This window comes from Condylura cristata, unplaced genomic scaffold (genome assembly GCF_000260355.1).
Source record: "Condylura cristata isolate star-nosed mole 26May11 unplaced genomic scaffold, ConCri1.0 scaffold00012, whole genome shotgun sequence".
Classification (NCBI taxonomy): domain Eukaryota; kingdom Metazoa; phylum Chordata; class Mammalia; order Eulipotyphla; family Talpidae; genus Condylura; species Condylura cristata.
This window is the reverse complement of record NW_004567113.1, coordinates 30,198,216-30,219,352: the sequence shown is the minus strand read 5'-3', so window position 1 is coordinate 30,219,352 and position 21,137 is coordinate 30,198,216. Positions and strand designations below refer to the sequence as shown.

The 21,137-nt window shown below is 41.3% G+C and overlaps 1 protein-coding gene across 2 annotated transcripts in view; it reads right to left on the bottom strand.

Moving 5' to 3' along the window:
• The window catches only part of KDR (kinase insert domain receptor), a 43,013-nt gene that overhangs the window by 8,367 nt on the left and 13,509 nt on the right, over positions 1 to 21,137 (bottom strand). For both annotated transcript variants that reach the window (XM_004681287.2, XM_012724265.1), the window contains exons 10-27: positions 19,120 to 19,276; positions 18,084 to 18,207; positions 17,187 to 17,295; positions 16,113 to 16,454; positions 13,659 to 13,805; positions 13,206 to 13,337; positions 10,939 to 11,045; positions 10,410 to 10,545; positions 9,939 to 10,043; positions 8,520 to 8,633; positions 8,015 to 8,103; positions 7,318 to 7,471; positions 5,719 to 5,816; positions 3,455 to 3,577; positions 3,191 to 3,302; positions 2,888 to 2,987; positions 1,804 to 1,909; positions 591 to 742 (exon numbers count right to left, since the gene is read on the bottom strand). In XM_004681287.2, the coding sequence (XP_004681344.1) occupies positions 591 to 742; positions 1,804 to 1,909; positions 2,888 to 2,987; positions 3,191 to 3,302; positions 3,455 to 3,577; positions 5,719 to 5,816; positions 7,318 to 7,471; positions 8,015 to 8,103; positions 8,520 to 8,633; positions 9,939 to 10,043; positions 10,410 to 10,545; positions 10,939 to 11,045; positions 13,206 to 13,337; positions 13,659 to 13,805; positions 16,113 to 16,454; positions 17,187 to 17,295; positions 18,084 to 18,207; positions 19,120 to 19,276 (2,407 nt within the window). The remainder of the gene's footprint in view (positions 1 to 590; positions 743 to 1,803; positions 1,910 to 2,887; positions 2,988 to 3,190; positions 3,303 to 3,454; positions 3,578 to 5,718; positions 5,817 to 7,317; positions 7,472 to 8,014; positions 8,104 to 8,519; positions 8,634 to 9,938; positions 10,044 to 10,409; positions 10,546 to 10,938; positions 11,046 to 13,205; positions 13,338 to 13,658; positions 13,806 to 16,112; positions 16,455 to 17,186; positions 17,296 to 18,083; positions 18,208 to 19,119; positions 19,277 to 21,137) is intronic.

Below are 21,137 nucleotides of genomic sequence, written 5' to 3'. Positions count from 1 at the left end.
TGCTGGGAGAGAGAAAAAAGAAAGCCCTGTTCAAGCTTGGGGAAGGACTGTGGACCATGTGTTTTTAAAGAAGCCCAGAAGTCCCATTATGCAAATCAAATGCTGCAAAGCAGGCTTGGGAGGACCTTCTGAAGATGCAATGTCCTGTCCAATTCAGGACATACCCCACGGCACACTGTATCCCAGCCAGGGAGGTGTAAGTGATTTTTCATAAATGCGTAGAGCCCTCCCTTCCGGAATCTTTCCTAAGCCATCTCATTCACCTTAATAAAAGAGTACATGGGGGCAATTTAAATACAGATGTCTTTGTAAAATTGGTTTCTTTTTCTGGCGATAACAAACTGTGGCATTTCAGCCGTCTGCAGCTGCAGGGCTCAGGAGTCTAAAGGGAAGAATGATGGCAGCAATGTGCACCCCAGACGGGCGGGAACTCACCTACCCAGACCTCTGGCCACTTCCCTTCATATTAGTCTTTGGGTGAAGGTTATGTGACAACGAGATGTAGGAGCTTTATAAAATGTCTTCCTTCCACCCTCCCCAAGATGACCTTGAAGCACCACTCCCAAGGGGCTGGGGGCCTGATATACTACCTGATGCCTGCTGTGTTGTCATAATGGAATTTGGGGTCACACACTTCCTCTTCCTCCATACAGGAAACAGGTGAGGTAGGCAGAGAGAGTCCAGAATCCTCTTCCATGCTCAAAGTCTCTGATATGGGGAGAACAATGTAGTCTTTGCCATCCTGAATCAATAAACACAGAGTGCTATTGTTATGGCTTCACAAAGACCAGGGGAGCTGCTTGGGGCTGAGGTATGTTGCTTTCATATCTGAACATGGAACTTTAAGACAACACTAAACATAAAAACAAAGGGGTCTTGAAAGAGGTAGACGGATGAAAGTATATTAAAGGCACTAACAAAGACCAGACTCGAGAGTGGGGGGGGGACGACCCAGAGGACCGGGCTGCAATGAAGGAAAAGCCTGTCGTCATCCACGTAGTAGCAGAACTGAGAAGTCATTTCTTTGCAAAACCCTGTCGACACAAGCCAAGCCCTTTAAAGGGCATGGCATCCTATTTTAGCCTCTACATTTCAAGGCAATGAAAACACCGATGACAGTCTAAAGGAAAGCAATAAACGTGCAGGGAAAATGGGTCTTCTGAGAAAAGGTTGCACAATTTAACATTATTTCAGCAAGACAAAAAAATAAAGAGCAATTTGATAGCTTGAAATGTTTGGAAGGTTTATTGGTAAAAACAGATTTGACCCATTGTCCTCCAGCTGTTCAGAAGAAAGGCAGGAGGAAATTGGCATCCATTCACTGTGGTAAGAGGCACTGACTAGAGATTAAATAACTTCCTAGGGGTAAAGGTTACAACGCTAACATTCTCCAGTGGAAGTTATGGGGGCCTAAGGGTGTAGCCAGAAAAGTAACATCTATTTTGCCTGGTTTGGAGGTGTTTTTGCCTGCAAAATACATTAAAAATCCCTTGAAATATTGTCCATGGTTAATATTCTGTGGACTAACTAGATTATATATATTTTAAAAGAGCATTAGAAGGCTTACTAAAATATAGGTAGCAATAAGGATTGTTCCCAGTTGTATGGAAAGATCTCATCTGTATGGAAAGGATGCCAATAGCTGAGCTCTTAGAAAAGCATGACTGCTCAGATCTGGAAGCATATGGCTCTCTCTTAGTGGCTGAGTAGAGAGAGCCTGCCGTCAGGAGGAGGTCTAGGCAATGGCGATTCCTGTATCACCTAAGAACTTCATAGAAACTCTGTGGATGAATGGTTACCAACCTGCTGAGCATTAGCTTGTAACAGATTGCCCAAATGCTCCACCAACTCTGAAAATGTGGGCCGCTGATTGGGCTCTCCATGCCAGCAGTCAAGCATAGTCTGGTACCTAGAGAAGCACAAACACGGATATCATTAACTGGCCTCCTGATCTGATGCTGAAAATAAGCTCCTGAAAGAGGAACAAAGATACAAAAGAGGAATGCAAATGTATTCAATGGAGGACCCACACTTGGAGGATCAAGTGTGTACGGAAAACTTTCCAAATCAACATCTGACTAAAGCTAACTGGTTGCAGCAATTCCATTCCTCGGAATCTACCCAAAGGACACAAAAACGTTAATTCAAAAAGATGCTTGTACCTCTATGTTCATGGCAGCACTATTTATAATAGGTAAAGCATGGAAACGACTCAAATGCCCCAAAATAGATGACTAGATCAGATCGAGAAGATGTAACATATACGCATGATGGAATACTAGTCAGCCATCAAAAAAGATAAACTCATGCCATTCACAGCAACATGGATGGAGCTAAAAGGGATTTTGCTCAGTGAAATAAGTTAGAAGAAAAAAAGAAAAATATCAGATAGCTTCACTTATAGGAGAAATACAGGGAAACCAAATAAGGAATCAGGAGGAAAAATAATAACAAAAAAATTGGCAGGAAACTATAAATCAGATACATTTTGTAGGGGAGAGGGAATAGAACAGTGGAGGAAAGAGCACAGAGAACTATGGCAATGATGCAGAGGTAAATTTGTGGTGGGGATTCTATGAGGACTACATCTGGACGGAGAAAGCTAACACTGAACAAAAATGAGCGATGATGTAAGCTATATATAAATAAACAAATCATATTTTAAAAAGTTAACTGGTCAGACTAGGATATAATGCACTATTGTTCCAAGAAGCAATGATCCTGTGCTAATCTGTCATAGGTGACTGAATCTGTGAGGTGACCCAGGGAGACATCAAGGGGGACGGAAGACACAAACTGGACATCTATTGATATAATGGAAGATTTTCTGGCTGGGGAGAATTTTTGTGAGCAAAGACAGATATTAGATGGATACGTTTAGTCTTACATTTCTGGTGTGGTATAGTCAGGAGCTCTCATTCTAGTTCCTTCTTTCAGTCGCCTACAAAATTCTTCATCAATCTTTACTCCAGGATATGGAGATGCACCTAGAATAAAGCAGGGACAAAGTTCTTTTCTTTTCTAGAAATCCCTGAATCTGATTCTTGGACATCCTCATCACCTCTCTCTCTTTTTTCTTGGACTTTACAGCCCAAACTTTTCAAGTAAGTTTTACCTAAGAAATGTGGACGACATGAGTAGGAAAGGCATATTTGGGTTCTGGTTGGGAAGACAAGGAGAAATGACTTACCTAAGGAAAATATTTCCCAGAGCAAGACACCAAAAGACCACACGTCACTCTGAATTGTGTACACTCTGTCAAAAATGGTTTCTGGGGCCATCCATTTTAAAGGCAGGCGAGCCTAAGAGGATAGCAGACAAGGAATTAGAACTCAGCTGAGCAGATATCTGAAGAAAAAAACTTCCTTTGTTCCTGAACACAGGTCCCCGAAGCTTGCTAAGAGGAGCCTGAATTCTGCAACTCAATGTCACCAGGTTCATCTTTGAGACTTACATCTCCTTTTCTGACATAATCTGGGTCTTTGTAAATATCCCGGGCCAAGCCAAAGTCACAGATTTTAACCACATTCTTCTCGGACAAGAGGATATTTCGTGCCGCCAGGTCCCGGTGGATACACTGCAAAAAGAATCATGTTTGCATTAGGTCTTGACACAGCTGATCTCTTCCACATCTGTTGTGACCTCATGCTTTAAAAAAATTCCACATCAGAAAACCAACAGATTAATAAGGACTGGGTTAATATCTTTTGAGACACACATCTGCTTATTCCATAAAGGGTACCAGACTTTGGAGCTACTGATTTAGTATGATGATGAGGTCATAAATAGATTCCTCTTGGACACAATTAAGAATGTGTTTCTGGTCACATCCACACATCCCTTTCACCTGGCACCATACACAGTTAAACACATTTTTCTCAGAGGCCCCAGAATGGGATTTATTGTGAATGAATAGACATAAATCAGAAACGGAGGGGGGGAGGGTTGGTGGCCTTTGCTGGTTTCCCCAATCCATACGTAACAGAAGCAGGACTGGATCTGATAAACCATCCCAAGGGGACTCATCCTGCTTTCAATGTACTGGATTATCATGAAGGTCTGTCAAAGCAATTTCAGTCTCTCATTGATCAGGCTGATTCTCTGGTGCATACAAAGAAAAACCAAGTTCTCATTGTCTTTCCTTCTGTTCTTTTTGTGCTCCCCAGTTTCTCTTTCAGTATATTCTCTAATTCCATCTAACTTTGTATTATTAAGCACCTTTAGCTCTACTTGATAGATTTATGAGCAAATAAGAAATATTTAGAAATGAATGAAAGGCTCCATGAGAACTGTCAAGTCAGAGTGTATGGGGGGAGTGGTTTGTGAGGGGGTGTGAACTTGGCATTGCTGACCACCCCATCCCCTATCTGGAGAGCACTTCCGCTAAATGCGGCATATTCAGAAACACACCATCTAGTGTGACTGAGCACAAGAGGAGACTGCAAACAGGAGACAGCCCTTCCTATTTTCCCCTTAGCCAAAGCATTTCCTTTTTTAGCACCCAAACCAGGTGACATTCAAGAAAACATCTGGTAGATACAAGAGACATTGTAGGAGTGTCCCCCACTCACCTGCCGGGCAGCAACAGGAACCCTAAGTAAGTAGCAGATTCTGGTTTCCAATAATAATTTTCTTTGGGAGGAAGCCCTATAAGACTCAGGTTCTCTCCCTTCTCTTTGGGAGAGAGAAAACAGGAGCTCTAAAGCAGAAACATCTGAACCCCACGGCTCTCTCAGATGTCGTGGGAAGCTTTGAACTTCCAAAGCGCAATGGGATAAGAAGCTCCCTCTACTATAGAAAAAACAGAAAATTTAAGTCTGTCTTCCCTCAGAAGGCTGTGGACAAATGCATTTTGTCAACTGATGGTTTTTCCTGAAACTCAATTGGAATTTTTCTTGCTTAATGTGAAAGGATCCACTTTCCCCTTTCCAGAGCAGTGACTGCAACCAACCTCACTCCCGCCACTGTTTACCACCTCTGGAGTATTTGTAATTTGCCACATCCCCGCCTCCGCCTTTGTTTGGCCTACTTTTCTAATTTTAGCTCTTTTAATCACTCTCATCTGAAGCTTATCCTTCCTGGTTTCTATTTATACTCCTAACAAATACTTTTTGATGGATGGCAATGAATATAAAATAAATTCAAAATAGACTTTCTTACACCAAGATTTATGAAGTCTTAATCCCTCACCTCTTCCAGGTCAGTGCTCCCATGTCTGTCGCATTCTTACAAAGCCTTCCATGCCTCCTTTGTTTAAAATGGATATTCACAAACACAGAGTGATATGCACACACAAACACAGTGCTCCTGGATACACTATGGCAATTTCTTGCTTATTTTTCCCCATAACACTGACTCTGGTCTCACTCTACATTTCACTTGTTTGTATTGTTTCACTTGTTTGTTCACTGTTCGCTCCATCCACTAGAATGCAAACTCCATGAAAGTGGAGAGTTTTGTCTGTTCATGTTGTAGCCTTGATATTTAGAAGACCGCTGTACATATTAGGTGCTCAGGAGGTTATTTAGCAGATGACTTAATTATGTGAAATTTTTACATACCCTGTATTAGCAGAAATGGCGCCCCCTAATAGGGAGCTGTTACTAGCCCAAGTTGGGGTGGGAGGGCGAGTGAATTACAGTTCAAAATGAGCCCCAGTGGCAGGTGCTGGACCTGGAGTTCCAAATCTCTGATCTGAAGAGATAATCTACTTCTTACCTTCCGTGAGGCCAAAAATTCCATGCCCTTAGCCACTTGGAAGCTATAACATATGAGATGTTCCAAGGTCAGGAAGTTCTTGTACAGGTCTTCAGAAACTGTCAGAAGTAGGAAGCCAGAGATCAGTATTTTACCCACCAACCCTTTGTTTCTAAGTTTGTTAGAGTAGTGATCATTTTAACACTTAGAGTTAAATTTTGAGAAGTAAAAACAGAGAGGAAATGACTCTATCTTCTGTAAATTTATTGAATTGCAGTATTTTTAGTCTTCATCATACTCTTTGGCTATATATATATATATACATATATATATACATATATACGTATATATATATATACATATATATGTATATATATATATATATATATATATATATACACACACACACATACATATCTTTTTCATTTTCACTAAATCAAACTATCAAATCCAGAAGGTAAAATTGGCACAAACAGTAAGAGGAAGAGGACATTTTTCAAATTTACTGTTAAACTAGGGTGTATGTGTGTGTGTGTGTGTATGCGTGTTTGTACCCAGAAGGATAAACAATAGTTTCATATCAAGAACTCTAAAAATAAAATAACAATATCCAGGGTCATTGGCTTTTTTCTCTCTACACACTGTCCTGGGACAAAGACCAAAGGTCAAACTATAATCTACAACGGATAACTAAAAATACCAGGAATGTATTTACTTCTCTCACTTTCAAGTCGAGAAAGAACTGTAAGCATATTAAAACTGACCGGTGAGGGTGCTTTTTCCTTCAAAGATATGAATGAGAAATGACAGGAACATAGAGAGAAAAATGAATTTATGCCAATTGGTGATATTTACTTCCATACAACTGGTACAAGTAAACACTAAGACATTAATGGGTGTTTCAAAATGATCTCTAATATTGGTCTGATAAGATAAGATAGGACTTCTTTTCTGAACACAAACACCCGAGAAAACGCAGTTGTTAATAGCCATCTTGCATTTAGAAGGCTACGAGCCTTCTTCTCAATGACTTCTTATGCTTAGGAATAAGGGACTCTCAGTGAACAATTACTGAAACCCCCTTCATTTCCCAAATGAAGAAATGGAGGCAAAATTGCTGGCTGAGCCCCTTTCTATACCAACTTGCTGTCTCAAACCCTTGAGTTTCCAACCCACTGGCCGCCATTTTGTGAAAGAAAGAGGAGGTACCCAGGGTGGGAACATTATGTGAGGTTTAGGCAACTTTCCCACACTCTTTGGGATTAAGTCCCAGCCTGACACTGCTCACTTGGCTTCTAATTAAATCCTATCTGTGGCCTCAAATCAACGGAAAGAGAAGTGAGTTTCTTCTATGACTTCAGTTGTTGGCTTCTTCAAGCAGTACTTGAGCTTGCTTTGTTGCTGACTGCTCGGCCCTCCTAGGGTACTCAGATTTCTCAAGTAAAGCCATGCTTTGTCTCACAGACTAGTCCTCTACTAACTTATACTCTGCCCATTTCATTTTTGGGGAGACTGAATGGAAGTACTCTAGAAACTCAGGTCCCTCTCGGATGTTAGTACTGGACTTTTCCCAAGACAATATTCTTCCTAACACCCTGCCTTGAAACCAATGACACAAACCTTCCTCTTCTTCGACATCACTGAGGGATTTCTCCTCAACAAACCCAGAGCTAGCTGAGCTCTGGCTACTGGTGATGCTGTCCAGGCGGCGTTTAGGATCCATTGTGATTTCTCCAACATATTCTTTCCCTTGTCGGAATCGGGCCCCTTTGCTCTACAAAGAAGCAAAAGAACCAACACTTTAATATAAGAGGGACTGGGAAATGTAGTAAACTATGGAAACAAATGTAACTCTTAAAAAGCAGACAAGAAGGGCTCCATTTATAGGATCACAGTCTGGGCTGAAATTTGGGACAAAAGTTCCATGTAATGTGTTTTTTCCATAAAGCCTAGATCCTTCTTTAGCTTAAAGAGATCAATACCTTGTTTCAAGTTTCACTGAAGCACACTTTCAACATTAGGGTGCTCTTTATAGAGGCATTTATACTCTATATGGCCAGAGGAGAGAGAAAAAATAAGCCAGAACTGTCCTTCCCTCCAGCTGTCCTTTTCCTTAATCGCACACGCCTTTTCAACCCTTTCCTGGGTCAGTCGATTAAAGTCACAAAAAATAAAATATGAGAAGAATATGTCCTTTCAAATGGTACAAGAAAAGGCTATGACAGTCAAGAATTTCAACTAAAATCTTAACCTGTACCTATTTTGAGTTTTCCTCCATTTTACAATGTGGGTAACGTTAAGTTAGAAAATGACGTACCTTGTAGGGGATAAATTCATTTCTTTTGCTCCTTAAGTAAGTTGACAGGTTTCCAAATTTGCAGAATTCCACGATCACCATAAGTGGCCCTGCAGATTACACAGCAAGTCAAGAAAGAAAAATGTGTTTTCACTTATGTTTCTCACTCGGTGTTTAATATATTGATGAAACAGAAAATGTCACAGAAGTGACATTTCATTGAGGACAAAGACAACGAAATCTGCTGGTCTTAATCCCCTGACAGTGTATGATTTCTTTGCCAAAAGGCAATTCCACAAGGTCAGTCAAAATTTAAGGGGAAATTGGCCCCACATATTTTTCAACACAATCACCTAATAATGTACAGCACCCATTAACCTCCATGAAATATATCTGGAGCTAAGACTCCGGCAAAGCACCCCAAGTCAAGGAACTGGAGGCCATGGGAGCAGAGTGGTTTCCTTTAAACACCATCAGAGAAATGTGTTCCCAAGTCAGGCAATCATGGCCATCTGTGGTCACTCACCTCCAGGCTTGGTACAGGCACCTAGAAGATTGACCACATTGAGATGGTGGCCGATGTGAATGAGGATCTTGAGTTCAGACATGAGGGCTCGGTGTTCGCTGTGTGTTGCTCCTTCTACAAATGCAGGACAAAGAGGGAAGTCACACTTGGTGGCACTGCCTTAGGAGGACAGTGGCTTATTGAACACATCTGGGCCACTTACTTCCCAGGTTTTATATATATATATATATAAAACACGAAACCAATTTATAGACTAGGTGCATTTCCCTAAAAGTTAAGTATAAATTACATTTTCTAATTCAACATCTAATTCTTACTTTAGTTGCACACAGAATTTGGTTTGATATTTGAGTCCACTGTGAAGTCTTTTGCGAAGTAGGACATACATCTGCAAATGGAATAAGGCCTGGATTTTCTTTTACCAAATCTGATTTTCACACATTGGGTTTACTATGCTTCTTAGGGGCTGATTATTTCAGTGCTTCCTTGTAAGGAAGCAACACCATGTATTAACTATCCTCATGTGTTAGAGACTATGCTGAAGTTCTAGTCAATCTGTGCCTAGTAGGAATCTTAACAAGGGCCAGCTGGCAAGGCCACTTGGCACAGGAGATTGATGAGGTTAAGACTGTGAGTTTGATATGGTATAGACTGGTATACTTCCCAGACTTGGTCCACACCACAGGCGCCAGTGAGCATCCTCAAAGTTAATAGCCATAAGGGAGGACAGACAAAGAGAGAGAGATGGTTTCAAAGTGCAAAGACCTATTTGCAAAGAATCACTAGCATTATCTCCATCGGCGAAAGCACATTCCAACTGGAGCAAAGAGCTTTAGAGACATCATCTTGCCAAATTAAAATGGCAATACCAGCAATGCAGTACTATTAGGATTAGCAACTTATTTATAACACTTAAGCATTTAATTTTCACTCATATTTTTTCCCTCATAGGCCCATTCTTATTTTGCAGATTCTTAAGTGAAAATCATTTACATATTCCAATTCTAGGGAACAAGTTGCTTTTGCACTTTACTAATTTTAGTTCTATAAAATCTCTTTCCATATTTCTAGATGGCTTCTAACTAGCTTACTAATGTACAGTGATACATTAAGAAACAATTTTGTTATAACCAAGATATTTTGCTTCCTTATTGCCAGACCAAACGCAGAGTATATGTAAGCTATGCCCTTTCTAAGAACTCCACTCAAGGTGAGGAAGTTAGAGGCTAAAATCCATCCTCAACTTTGCTGTCCACACAACAAACCTGAAAAGATGAGTTTTGTTCCCATCTGCATGAAGGCACCTCTATGCTGGTTGCACCCCTGATCAGCGGGCACCCTAACCCGGGAGCCATGACATGAGCCTTTACTTACTTAAAGACGAAACAGAGATCCATCACCATATAACTCTGCTTTTACCTTTCAACATTTTGACGGCCACGGTCTTGCAAGTTGCTGTCTTGTCAATTCCAAAGGCATCTGCTTCAATTACTTGGCCAAAGGCACCACGGCCGAGCGGCTTACCTAGAGTCAACAGTGACCATAACAATGAAACAAACGCAGAACATTACACCACCAAAGTGACTTGCAGAGATTCTTGCTAGAAAGGGGCATCATCGATCCTAGTTCTCCAGAGACACTCCAGTTTACTCCCTTGTCCTGTTTTGATTACTTACTGCCTCTCCCTTTACTCTCCAAATGCTCTGTTTGGGGTGACGGTGCAGATAGCCCACTTCTAACTGACTAAATGGATGACTACTCAAATTCAAGGGAAGGGAATGACCATGTCTACACCCAAAGCAGATTTGAATAGACTAGATTTCTTGTCATTCTATAGGAGAATAGATGCCTGTGAACCCAACATCAAATTATCAGCACTTGAAAACACACCTAGTTTCAGTCGGTCCCTGGGGAACTCCCACTTGCTGGCATCATAAGGCAGGCGCTCGCAGCGTTCATCCAGGGGCAGCTCGTCTGGATCCATGACAATGGACAAGTAGCCTGTCTTCAGTTCTCCTTCGTTGGCCTGGAAAGCATTATCCTTCCAGTCACACACTCCCTGCCAAGTGGCTGTTGTTTGCTTATTTTTGTTGTTTATGGAAGCCCCTTTCCTGATGTCTCATTTTCTAATAAACCTCACGGAGTTTGAGAGCAGCTTTATTATACTCCTGCTTCCGTGTCCTCTCCAAATGAGTTCAGAATTAAGCTCTTAAATTTTAATGACACAAAGCAGTTCAAGCACTTTTCTCCTCTATCAATTAAAACCAAAAGAAAATGGTCAAGAATGTTATTGTATTAAAATAAAATTGCACCCAGTGAGCCAATAACAATGGGAGAAACAACTCAAAAGAGCCCCAGTCAGCTTTCATTAATCATGAGAATCAGCATGCATGGGGCAGAAGGGAAATTATCTTTTTACCCGCTTAACGGTCCGAAGAACAATGACAAGGAGTAGCCAGAAGAACATGGCAATCACTGCAGTGCCCACTAGAATAATGACTTCCAAGTTCGTCTTTTCCTGAGCACCTAGAAATATAAAATTGAATCATCATCAACAGCTATACTTGCTATAAAAATGACAACATTCAATACTAAAGCTAGATCTCAAGCTATCAACTTTGAAAGCTATCAACCATCCTCTACATGGATGGAGTCTATAAAATTCTTAATGGATAATTCAAAGTTTACAAAATATTGCTCATGAAAACTTCCAGCAATAAAATTCTAAAGTAATTTGAGGTAGAATTATCAGTGCCTTAAATGACAACTGCAGAAAATGTTTGGAAAAAGTTCAGTCTTTGATGCAAGGAACACAATAGATCATGCTCTAGAGAAGGATTCCATGTGAAGAAAAGAAATGTCTGATTTTACACTGATAACTGATGTGCTTGTACAGAGTGTGAGAAAAGATTTTCAGAAACCAAATAGGGAAATGAATGTATGGAAATAAGGAGCTTCTGGATACCTAGGAGGAGCTCATCAGTTAATAATACCATCCCCCACTTAATCTTGTCAATAACCCTCAGTTTTCAGATGGTGAAACAAGTTCAGAGATGTTAAACTACTTCATCAAGAACACACAGCAAATTGGTAGAATGGTTAAGAGTTATATAAGGTCTGTCCAACACCAGGTAACCTTTCCACTACCCTGATCTCGTGTGACAGGAATCCAAATAAACCAAGACAAAACATCCTACGTGACCAAAGACTATACATTAAAATCTACTCATAAGAGGAAAAGAGAAAAGGGAAAGCTAGAAGGTTGACAAGGGAAGCTGCAGAAGCTCAGGGCTCCAGTGGACAGTTCTGAGTGGGAGGAATTAAATGCCAGAGGAGGCTTTTAACTAAGAGTGACTAGCAAAGAGGTGATAAGGAAGCAATTATCACTTCGGGTCTCCCAGCGACTGAGTGCAGCAGTCACAAGCTGCGAGGCAGGCCCTCTAGAAGGTCCAAAGACAAGTAATTAATTAGTAGCAAAATGAGAGTTAAGCACCAAGTTGAGAGACAAGCACCAAGTATACTTGGAAGTAGATTTTGTTTCTCTGGTGGTCTTACTGAAGTTAACTCCGTTTATATATTGAAATTTAAAAGCCTATTTACATAATAAAAAAAATAAAAAATTTGATTGTCTACAGGTTTGTCTTTCATATTCCCATATTAGCATTTGGGATCCTAGTAGGAAAATTAATATCCATTTCTCTCTTTCTTTGTACTCTCTTCTGGCAGAATTAAATATAACGTCTGTACCAACGTCACCAAGTTCAGCACGGGTAACCGGCTGCAGACAACTAACAGAGGGGAAGCACAAGCTGGGGAAGAATTGCAAGTCTCCCTGCGATTTACCCTAAAACACGAAGCGCTTTGGAGGTAATAAAACCATCGCCATCACTTGAAATTTTTATTTGCAAGTGCAGTTATGAAATGGTAATAGCTAAAGATTTGAAAGCATGTCAGGGCACTGAGATGCAATGCTTGGCACATGAACTTGACAGATTAAAGAGATTGCTATCTAGACTTTGAGAGACAAGTTAGGATGAGTTCACAGGAAGGCATCGATTCCTCCATCACCATCCTTCTTTCTCCCCCTCATACCATCCCATCACCCAGACTGCAGTTTCACTGTTCTGATGAGTTATTATAAAAAAGGGGGAAGGGAATAAGCTTCTGGGGATAAAATATTCTGCCACAATTACTCCTCCCATATGAGAAAATGCCAGATTTTCCATCATTCCTACAGACATACGCAAGTTTCCTTTCACATTTAGGTAAAAACTCAAAACTTTCCATGTCAAAGAAGCAATAATCTATTGTTCACAAATAAATATTACTTAAATCTAATGAAAACTTTGAACCTTTCTGACTTTCTGGATAGCGTTGATTCTAATATTTTTTTCAATCAATACAAAGGTCTTATTTCCATAAAAGTTAATTTGACCACTCCAGGAATGAGGGAAAGATATTCAGTCTTCTCAACTAAGAATTATTCCACAACGAGCAATTCAGGATAGGAAATATGATACAAGCAGAGTCAAAAGAACATTAATTATGTTTTCTGGTTAAAATAATACATACAACTTAGAGTAGAAGATGTGCAATGAATATCAAAACCACCTATAACCCACCCAAGGTCTATGAACACAGGGTAATTTTTTTAACTGCCTGATGGGTCCGTGAAACCCCACTGACCTTCGACTATGAAAAATGCCTCCACTTTGGCACACCCAAGCACGCTGCATGCCTGGCAGGTATAGAGACCCTCATCTTCCTTCCTCACCCTGCGGATGGTCAGGTTCCGGTTGCCGTCTTTCAGTACTATGCCTAAGCGAAGAGAAAGAGGATCATTATTTATGATGCAGTCCAGTAGTGTGTTCCAGAAAAACATACATATATTTATATTTGTGCTGCCTTTATCTTGGACTGTTATCTAGCTTCAAAGAATCTGAGAGGATCAACTCTGATTCATCTGACTCCTGGCTCAACACAGCTCCAACTCTGGGTCTGTGAAATGAGCCAGATGAGAAACACTAGTATTGCTTTTTTTTTTTTTCTACCAAAATCAAACCAAGAAGTAATAAGAGTTTTAAATAACATCTCCAGGAAAATTCTGCAGCCAAGGAAGGATAAACATGTTGTACTCACCTGAATCTTCCACAAGTGTCTCATTATCTTTAAACCACGTAATCTGTGGAGGGGGATTCCCCGACGCGGTGCATGAAACCTCAATGGTTTCGCCAATGCTTGTTGTCTGATTCTCTAAGTTTCCTGTGATCACGGGTGCCAGGAGCTCTGTGCACACAAGAAGAAAGCCATGGCACATTCAGTTACAACTTTTGAAGTTGCAGTAGTATCAGTAAACAAGGAAATTGTGACGGTGTTAGTAAACTCCACTAAGCCAAAATACACCAGCTTAATAATATACCTTTGGTCATTGAATAAAGTTAAATGAAGCAAGTCAGTCAGGGCAGCTTAGATTACCGAACTTGAAATTTTTGAACATGCATACAACTGATTCAAATTGGAAATCATTCAGAAAATAAAGGTTGCCACCTTTATGGATTTCTCCTCCAGTCATACACAGCTTTCTTTCTGCGAAAGTTCTAGGCAGTGACACTCTAGAACTTGAAAATATTTCTTTCAAAAAGTATAAAATTTTCAGTACAGTTCAACAAGAAATTTTTTTTTTAAAGATTTACTTATTTGTACATACAGAACTGGGGTACAGGCCAGAGGCTCAGGTGCGGTGAAAGGCTTCACCAGAGACAGAGTGGGGAGCAGAACAGGCAGATCGACGAAGTATACTGCTGAGGGAAGCTGCGGGCGGGCCAGGAGAGGTCTGCCACGCCATGTGGGCACCTCCGGGGCAGGCGGGAATCAAACTCATGCAGAAGTGGCTTCAACTTCCCAGTGCAGTGCTTCAACCCGCTGCGCCACCAGGGAGGGCCAAGAAATGTTTTATATTTATTTGGCACGTTTACGAAAATCATTTGTGCTATCTCTGCGACTCATTCTCTCCTTGAGGTTGACAGGCCAGAAGTAGAAGCTCTATTTTACAATGAAATACAGCAGTTTTAGAAGAAGGGCTAAACCATTTGTCCAAGTCCCTGAACGAAACAAGCTGAACCAAGAGGAAAAACTGGTTGAGCCTAAAAGACCAGTCCAGTGTTATTTTCACTAGAACATTACCTGAATGGCAATACCCCAAGGAAAGTCAAAGATTTGAAAAAAATAAAGTCCATGGACAGTTGTTTAAATATACAGTGCAACTTTTGATTTATCCTTTTCCCACATATCATCAGAATGCTTTGACATCACCTTGTATAAACCAATTGAACCCCAAAGTGAATCATGCTTTAAGAATCCACTCCAGTTTACAGAGGACCACACTGGCATTTAGACAAATAAACCGGATTCCAGTCTATTTCTAAGAATATTTTTTGGTGAGCAACTTAGGACTCTGAGGGAAGCAAAGCCACTCAGTGTGACACATTTCCTGGGCTAGGCGGCATCCTCCAAATCTCTTTCTGAATTCTTCTGTCAGCTTGAAACCAGCCGATACATCAAGTGAACAGTAAAACAGGTTCATATATGTGGTACAATTTGAAGAGCCCTGGGGATGATGCCTCACTCAAAAAACAACTTTCCTTTTCCCACCTGAGTCACACTAGCAAACTCTCTCCTTGTGTCTGTCTGAAGATGCCTCTTGAAATACACCAAGGTCTTTAAAGAAGACACCACTCCTCTAAAACTTTGCTATCAGTGAGTTTTTCTGGGCAATTTCCTTTCCTAACAGTAAAAATCAGAAAGCACATATATTCTAAAACCTAGGAAGAAGCACTAGAACAAGAGAAAATAGAGAGAGATAAACAAGAAGAAATGCCCCAAATTTGCCTGATTTCCTCAGAGACAGAGCTGTGACCTTGTAGCTTTTGTAGCAGACACAAGATGCGACAAAGTGAAGAGAGTGGCTCCATAGGGGAGTCACAAGGTTAGCTGCTGTCGAAAGTGGTCACCTCTCTGACCATACGCTACGCTGGACCACATGGGATGACCCAGAGATATAAGCATTGACTGCAAGCTTTCATCAGCATTCATGGCCTTAAGGGGCCCCATCATCATCTCTTCAATCCACAGATGACTTATTGAGCCCCTATTATGTGCCATCATGTCCTAAACTACAGCTCAGCAAGAACTAAGACAGAAAACAATTTCTGTCTTGATGGACACAGGGACTCACTGTGCTGCCATTGCCTGGTGGATATCTGTTCTGTGAACTTCTAGCATCCTCCTACCTCCAAAGACGCATGCTACAAGTAGGTGTGTTCTACAGTAAATGAATGTCCAAGAATAAGGCAGCAAGTTCCCTGGTTCAGGCTGATCAACTTCAGGCAGTAGTGAACTGTCCCCTCACTGAGGTTGGAGAGAGCTGTGTTATTTTCTCTTTTTAATACCTCACTCCGGCATCAGTCGCTTCTTTCTGCCTCAAGGGCTATCAGAGAATAAGTATTTACCAGCTACTCATAAGCCCTTAGAGGACTGTAGTCACCACAGGGCACCTGCCCATCTGTGTCTGGATGACCCAGAGTTGCTCCCTACCTAGAACCGTGAGCCGCCTGACGACGCAGTGCCTTTTCTTGGTCTTCCTGTCCTGAGCAAAGCAGACATAGTTTCCTTGGTCCTGCAAGGATACGTTCTGGAGCTCCATGATCAAAACATCATTTGTGTTATTGGAGATCATGGTGGCATCCATTTTCCAAAGAGCATCCAAGTTCTTGCAAACAGGCGTGGGCAATTCTCCCTCATGGATCGGCAGAGCTTGTGGACCAAGCTTGTACCACAGGAGGTTCTCAAACGTAGCCCTGTCTGCACTGCACCACAGAGACACACTCTCCTGCTCAGTTGGTGGGGTGCCAGGTTGCAAAGTGATTTCGGGACCCCCTGCAATGTAAAACTCTTGGTGAGATGATGCACACTAATTATCTTCTTATTGCCTTCAGATTTCAAAAAGCACCTGGACAACTGAAGCTTTCACAACCCCAGATATCAATCCAGATAATGTAGGTATGTCCTGTTTCCAAAGTATGTTATTTAGAAATGTAATGGCTATTTTTCTACTTTGAACTCTAAACCTACTTTTTAAGATTTTCTAGAATTCAAAAGCATAGTGAATTATTATAGGACATAGGACTTTTTTAATTAGTTGCTCATAACACACAATGACACTAATACTGTATTATAACAATGCATTTACCCACACTGAAATCTTTTATTCAGTCCTCAGTTAAGGTTTTGCCATAAAACTGGGCTGAAACAAAATCAACAGTACAGGGAGGGCACCCTCCTGTCATTACAAATGCCCCAGAAAACACAGCCCAGCATGCCTGTCACTACTGGGGAAACCCCTTCAAGCCAGGCACTGTGCTAGACTTGAATGACAGTGACACATATATGATACAGGAATTGTGGCTAAAAAGGATGCATGAAACCAATCTCTTTGCAGTGAATTCAGTGTACTAACTTCATGTGAAGCAAGAGCTGCTAGGGAGTTTAATCTGTGAACAAAAGGGCCAATTATCAACACCTCCCACCTCACAGAGCATCAGACAGCTTAACACCCTTTTGGCAAGAGACCCAGCCCTCCCTCGGGCCACCCTGGAGAGCAGTACTTACTGGTCACATGGAAAGAGATAACCCTCTCTCCACTTCCTGCTTTGTTGACCGCTTCACATTTGTACAATGCAGACACATTTGCTGATTGGATAACAAGGGTGCTTACAGTCTGCAAAGAAAGAAACAACTAACATGAACAACAGAGGCTGAATTTATGCTTGTGTGTTCAGATTAAAGTCCAGCAATGTCCACAACCAATACATCCCGCCTACTATATACATGCCACTGCACTGTTCACACTCAAATGCCGGCAAGCATATTTATGCTGGTTTCTTTCACACATTAGACAGTGTGGGCTCTAGAAACCATGCAATAAATAATGTTTTGTTTTTTTTTTTTTTTTAGGTTTTATTTTATTTGTGCATACAGAACTGGGATACAGGCCAGAGATGTGGAGGGTGAGAGAATTCACCAGAGACAGAGTGGGGAACAGAACAGGCAGATCAACGAAGTACACTGCTGAGGGGAGCAGTGGGCGGGTCAGGAGAGGTCTGCCGCGCCATGTGGTCACCTCCGGGGCAGGCGGGAATCGAACTCATGAGGAAGCGGCTTTAGATTCTCAGTGCTGTGCTTTAACCCGCTGTGCCACCAGGGAGGGCCATAAATAATGTTTTTTAACATGACAGTATACGCATCTTCTTACTTTCATATTTATAAAATCAAGTCATTTGACAACAGATGTGTAAATTTAGTGGTATGTGTATTTCATTTTCTCTGATAAGTTCTCACTAAGTCAACGTTATTTTTAAAAGTCAGAAGTGTTTTCAAACCAACTTATTGCACTATTATTTGTTCTTCTAATTAATTTGATTATTAATTTCAGTGATTCATATAGTATTGAACCACGTATCCTCCTAGCAAGAAAGAGATTTTCAGATTTAAGAATTTCAAACTCACCTTGTTTTTTCCTTCAAGTAAGGCAAACTGATTTTTGTTGACTTCAATTTTGTTTCCCCCCTGAAAGTCCTCCACACTTCTCCATTCTTTGCAAGTATATGGGTTTGTCATTAAAACAGCTGGGCTATAAGGAAGAGATAACAGATCACATTATGATTAAATTTTTCTTTAATTCCAGTCAACAGTCAGGAAGGAATAAGACTTTGATGATCATGTTCTTAGAAATAATGTTCAACTCGACCTGTCATGTTACAAGACTCGGCGCCAATTAAAAATAGGCCTCGCTGATAAAGGAAAAAGTTCTAGGTAGATTCACTCAGGATACAGGAGGGAAGCAGCTATTTTGGGAACAAATCTCCATTCATAAATTGGATCGACAAGACAATTCAAGTTAATTTAGTTCAAAGGAAGGCAAGGAAACTAAGAAGCCAGTGGATTTGTAAAGTAATCTCCCTGGGACTGTGGCCTTTGTATAGGAAATGGTCAGCATCTGAGGAAGAAACTAGTAGTGACCATTTCAAAAACAACAACAGGAAGTGCACTGCTTAGACTGGAGGTGGGTGGGTTGTTGTTGTTGTTTTTCCTAAGGATGTCTGGACTTGTGTTAGAACCTGATAAGCTGGGCCTGAGACTCCAAAAGGGACAGCTTGGTCTATCTCCTCCTTGCACCCATCAGCATTTCCTCTCAGATGAAACTCCCCACAGATAAGTAGTATTCACCAGCTGATGAGTACAAGCAGAAAAACCAAAGATTGGCAATTAGCAAACTGAGCCAAAGGCCTGCTTTTAGAGTATTCTACCTGCGGGTTAACCTGGAGAGAGGGTTGGCTGATCTCAAAGCAAGAGATCTCAAGGAGAGCTAGCCCCTAAAACCTGAGACTCAGACAGCGGGAGGAGATGGTGAGTTCCTCTACAGAGTGAACTTTCTTAGAGAGAGCCTGTTGCCTTACAATATTCATCATCGCTTGACTACGAGAAGGCAAGATGCCAGCGGGAGCCAGCGGGAGCCAGCGGGAGTAGGTGGGACGCTGCTTACGTGGGCTCATAAGTGCACTCTTCCTCCAGCTGCCAATACCAGTGGATGTGATGAGGGGGAGGAACAGCATAGACCGTGCATGTCAGCGTTTGCGTGGTGCCATACTGGTAAGAGTCCACGGGAGAGATCAGAGATTTCTCACCAATCTGAGGTGGGACTAGAGAGAGAACAAAATGACTTTTGAATTGTCCATTAGATTTGAGGACTGCAAAAGTGAAACGTTTTTAACAACTAAAACCTGTCTTTTCCCAGCACATGATTTTGCTCCCATTTGCTTTTTCGAAGGATGTTTGGCTTTGGAGATAGATCAGCATTGTAGTGATATTCATAGTAATGGTGATGAGCTAATACTAACAAATAATAAGTGTGGGGACACTGCAATTCTCATCATCACATGCCTCAGTTTTCTGATCTACGTTACAGGAAAAATTCTCCCTGTTCTCCCAAACTCAGAAGATAAAGGCAAGGAAGAGAGCAAGTCCTTATAAATAACATCATAATTTCATTTACCCCGTGCTGAGCATTATTTTAAGTGCTTAACACCCACGGACCCCTTCAATCCTCACAACCCATATTCCTGTTCTCCATGTTACACAGGGGAGAAATAAAACAATAGAAGAAGTTAAGTCATGGCCCAGGGGCAACTGCCAACTCTCCTTTCTCTTCCTCCCCTCCTTGAGTCCTTCTTCTTGTCATCTTTCTTCTTTTTTTGTCTTCAAAGTCAATGTGAAACCCAAGTTTCAGATTATACTTTCAAACATGGCTTCACCTTCAGCTTTACTTCACAACAGAGTAAAAGATGGGGAAACAAGTACTTCATGACTTCAAAGGTCGGTGAGTTGAGTTGGCCCAGCCACAATCCTTTCTACAGCTTTACTTATTCATATCCATCTCCCCATCCTAATTAGTAGCTTTCTAGCTTCTCTCCTTCTCCATACCCTACTCCTAAGTGATTTCTCAGTGACCTGTTATCCCTGAACTTGATGTCCCAGCAAAGAAATGAAGCCAAACTCAGCAGACATACACAGTAGTAACAGGACACAAGGAAAGCACCTTCCTGTCACAAGAGACAGTCCTGAAGTTTTATAACATGTCACACCAGAAAGGACAACCAAGAATGACAAGAAGGAAGCAGTTTCCAAACTATATTTGCGAAATTATATTCATGGATTTTCTGGGATGAGGAAGAGTGGGAATATTCTGATCAAGTAAATTTGTAAAATACTAAACCCTCTCTCCCTGAAGAATGGCCAACAGACAGCATCACACCAGCATCTTAAAGGTCCCTAAAGCCCCTCCAATAAACACACTTGTTTTATCAGAATAGTACTTCCCATACTTACTGGATCATGGCACTCTTATTTATATTTTTCAATGTGGGAAAACAAGTTCAAACCATGCTTAAATCAAATATTTATTATCTTCTCGTGACCATCAAGAGTCAGATCCTAAACTCCAGTTTAAAAAAATAAATGATCTGGACCCTCCCTGATGGCGCAGCAGGTTAAAGCACAGCACTAAGAAGCTAAAGCCACTTCCGCATGAGTTTGTATTCCTGCCCCAGAGGTGACCCACATGGCACAGCAGCCCTCTCCTGACCCGGCCGCTGCTCCTCTCAGCAGTGTACTTTATCAGTTCTGCCTGTTCTGCTCCCCACTCCGTCTCTGGTGAATCCTCTCACTGCCCCTGCACCTCTGGCCTGTATCCCAGTTCTGTATGCATAAATAAATCTTTTTTAAAAAAAAATGATCTTCAATCAAGTCTACAGTGTCAACCAGTGAAAGCCTTCTGAATTGAAATCTGCCTAGGCATCACTGATACATCAACTACCAAATTATACTAGAAGCTTCCCACAAAATTCAAATAAGAGTCATATATGTGCACGTCAAGTGTGCAGTGCCCCGAGACAGGAGCAAAGACTGTCACTCATGCGTGACAGCTGTCCTTGCAGGCGTTCTCACTTCACCACATTTAGCCCTCAAGAGTATCATCTACTTTAAACTTGTGTTTGACCACCA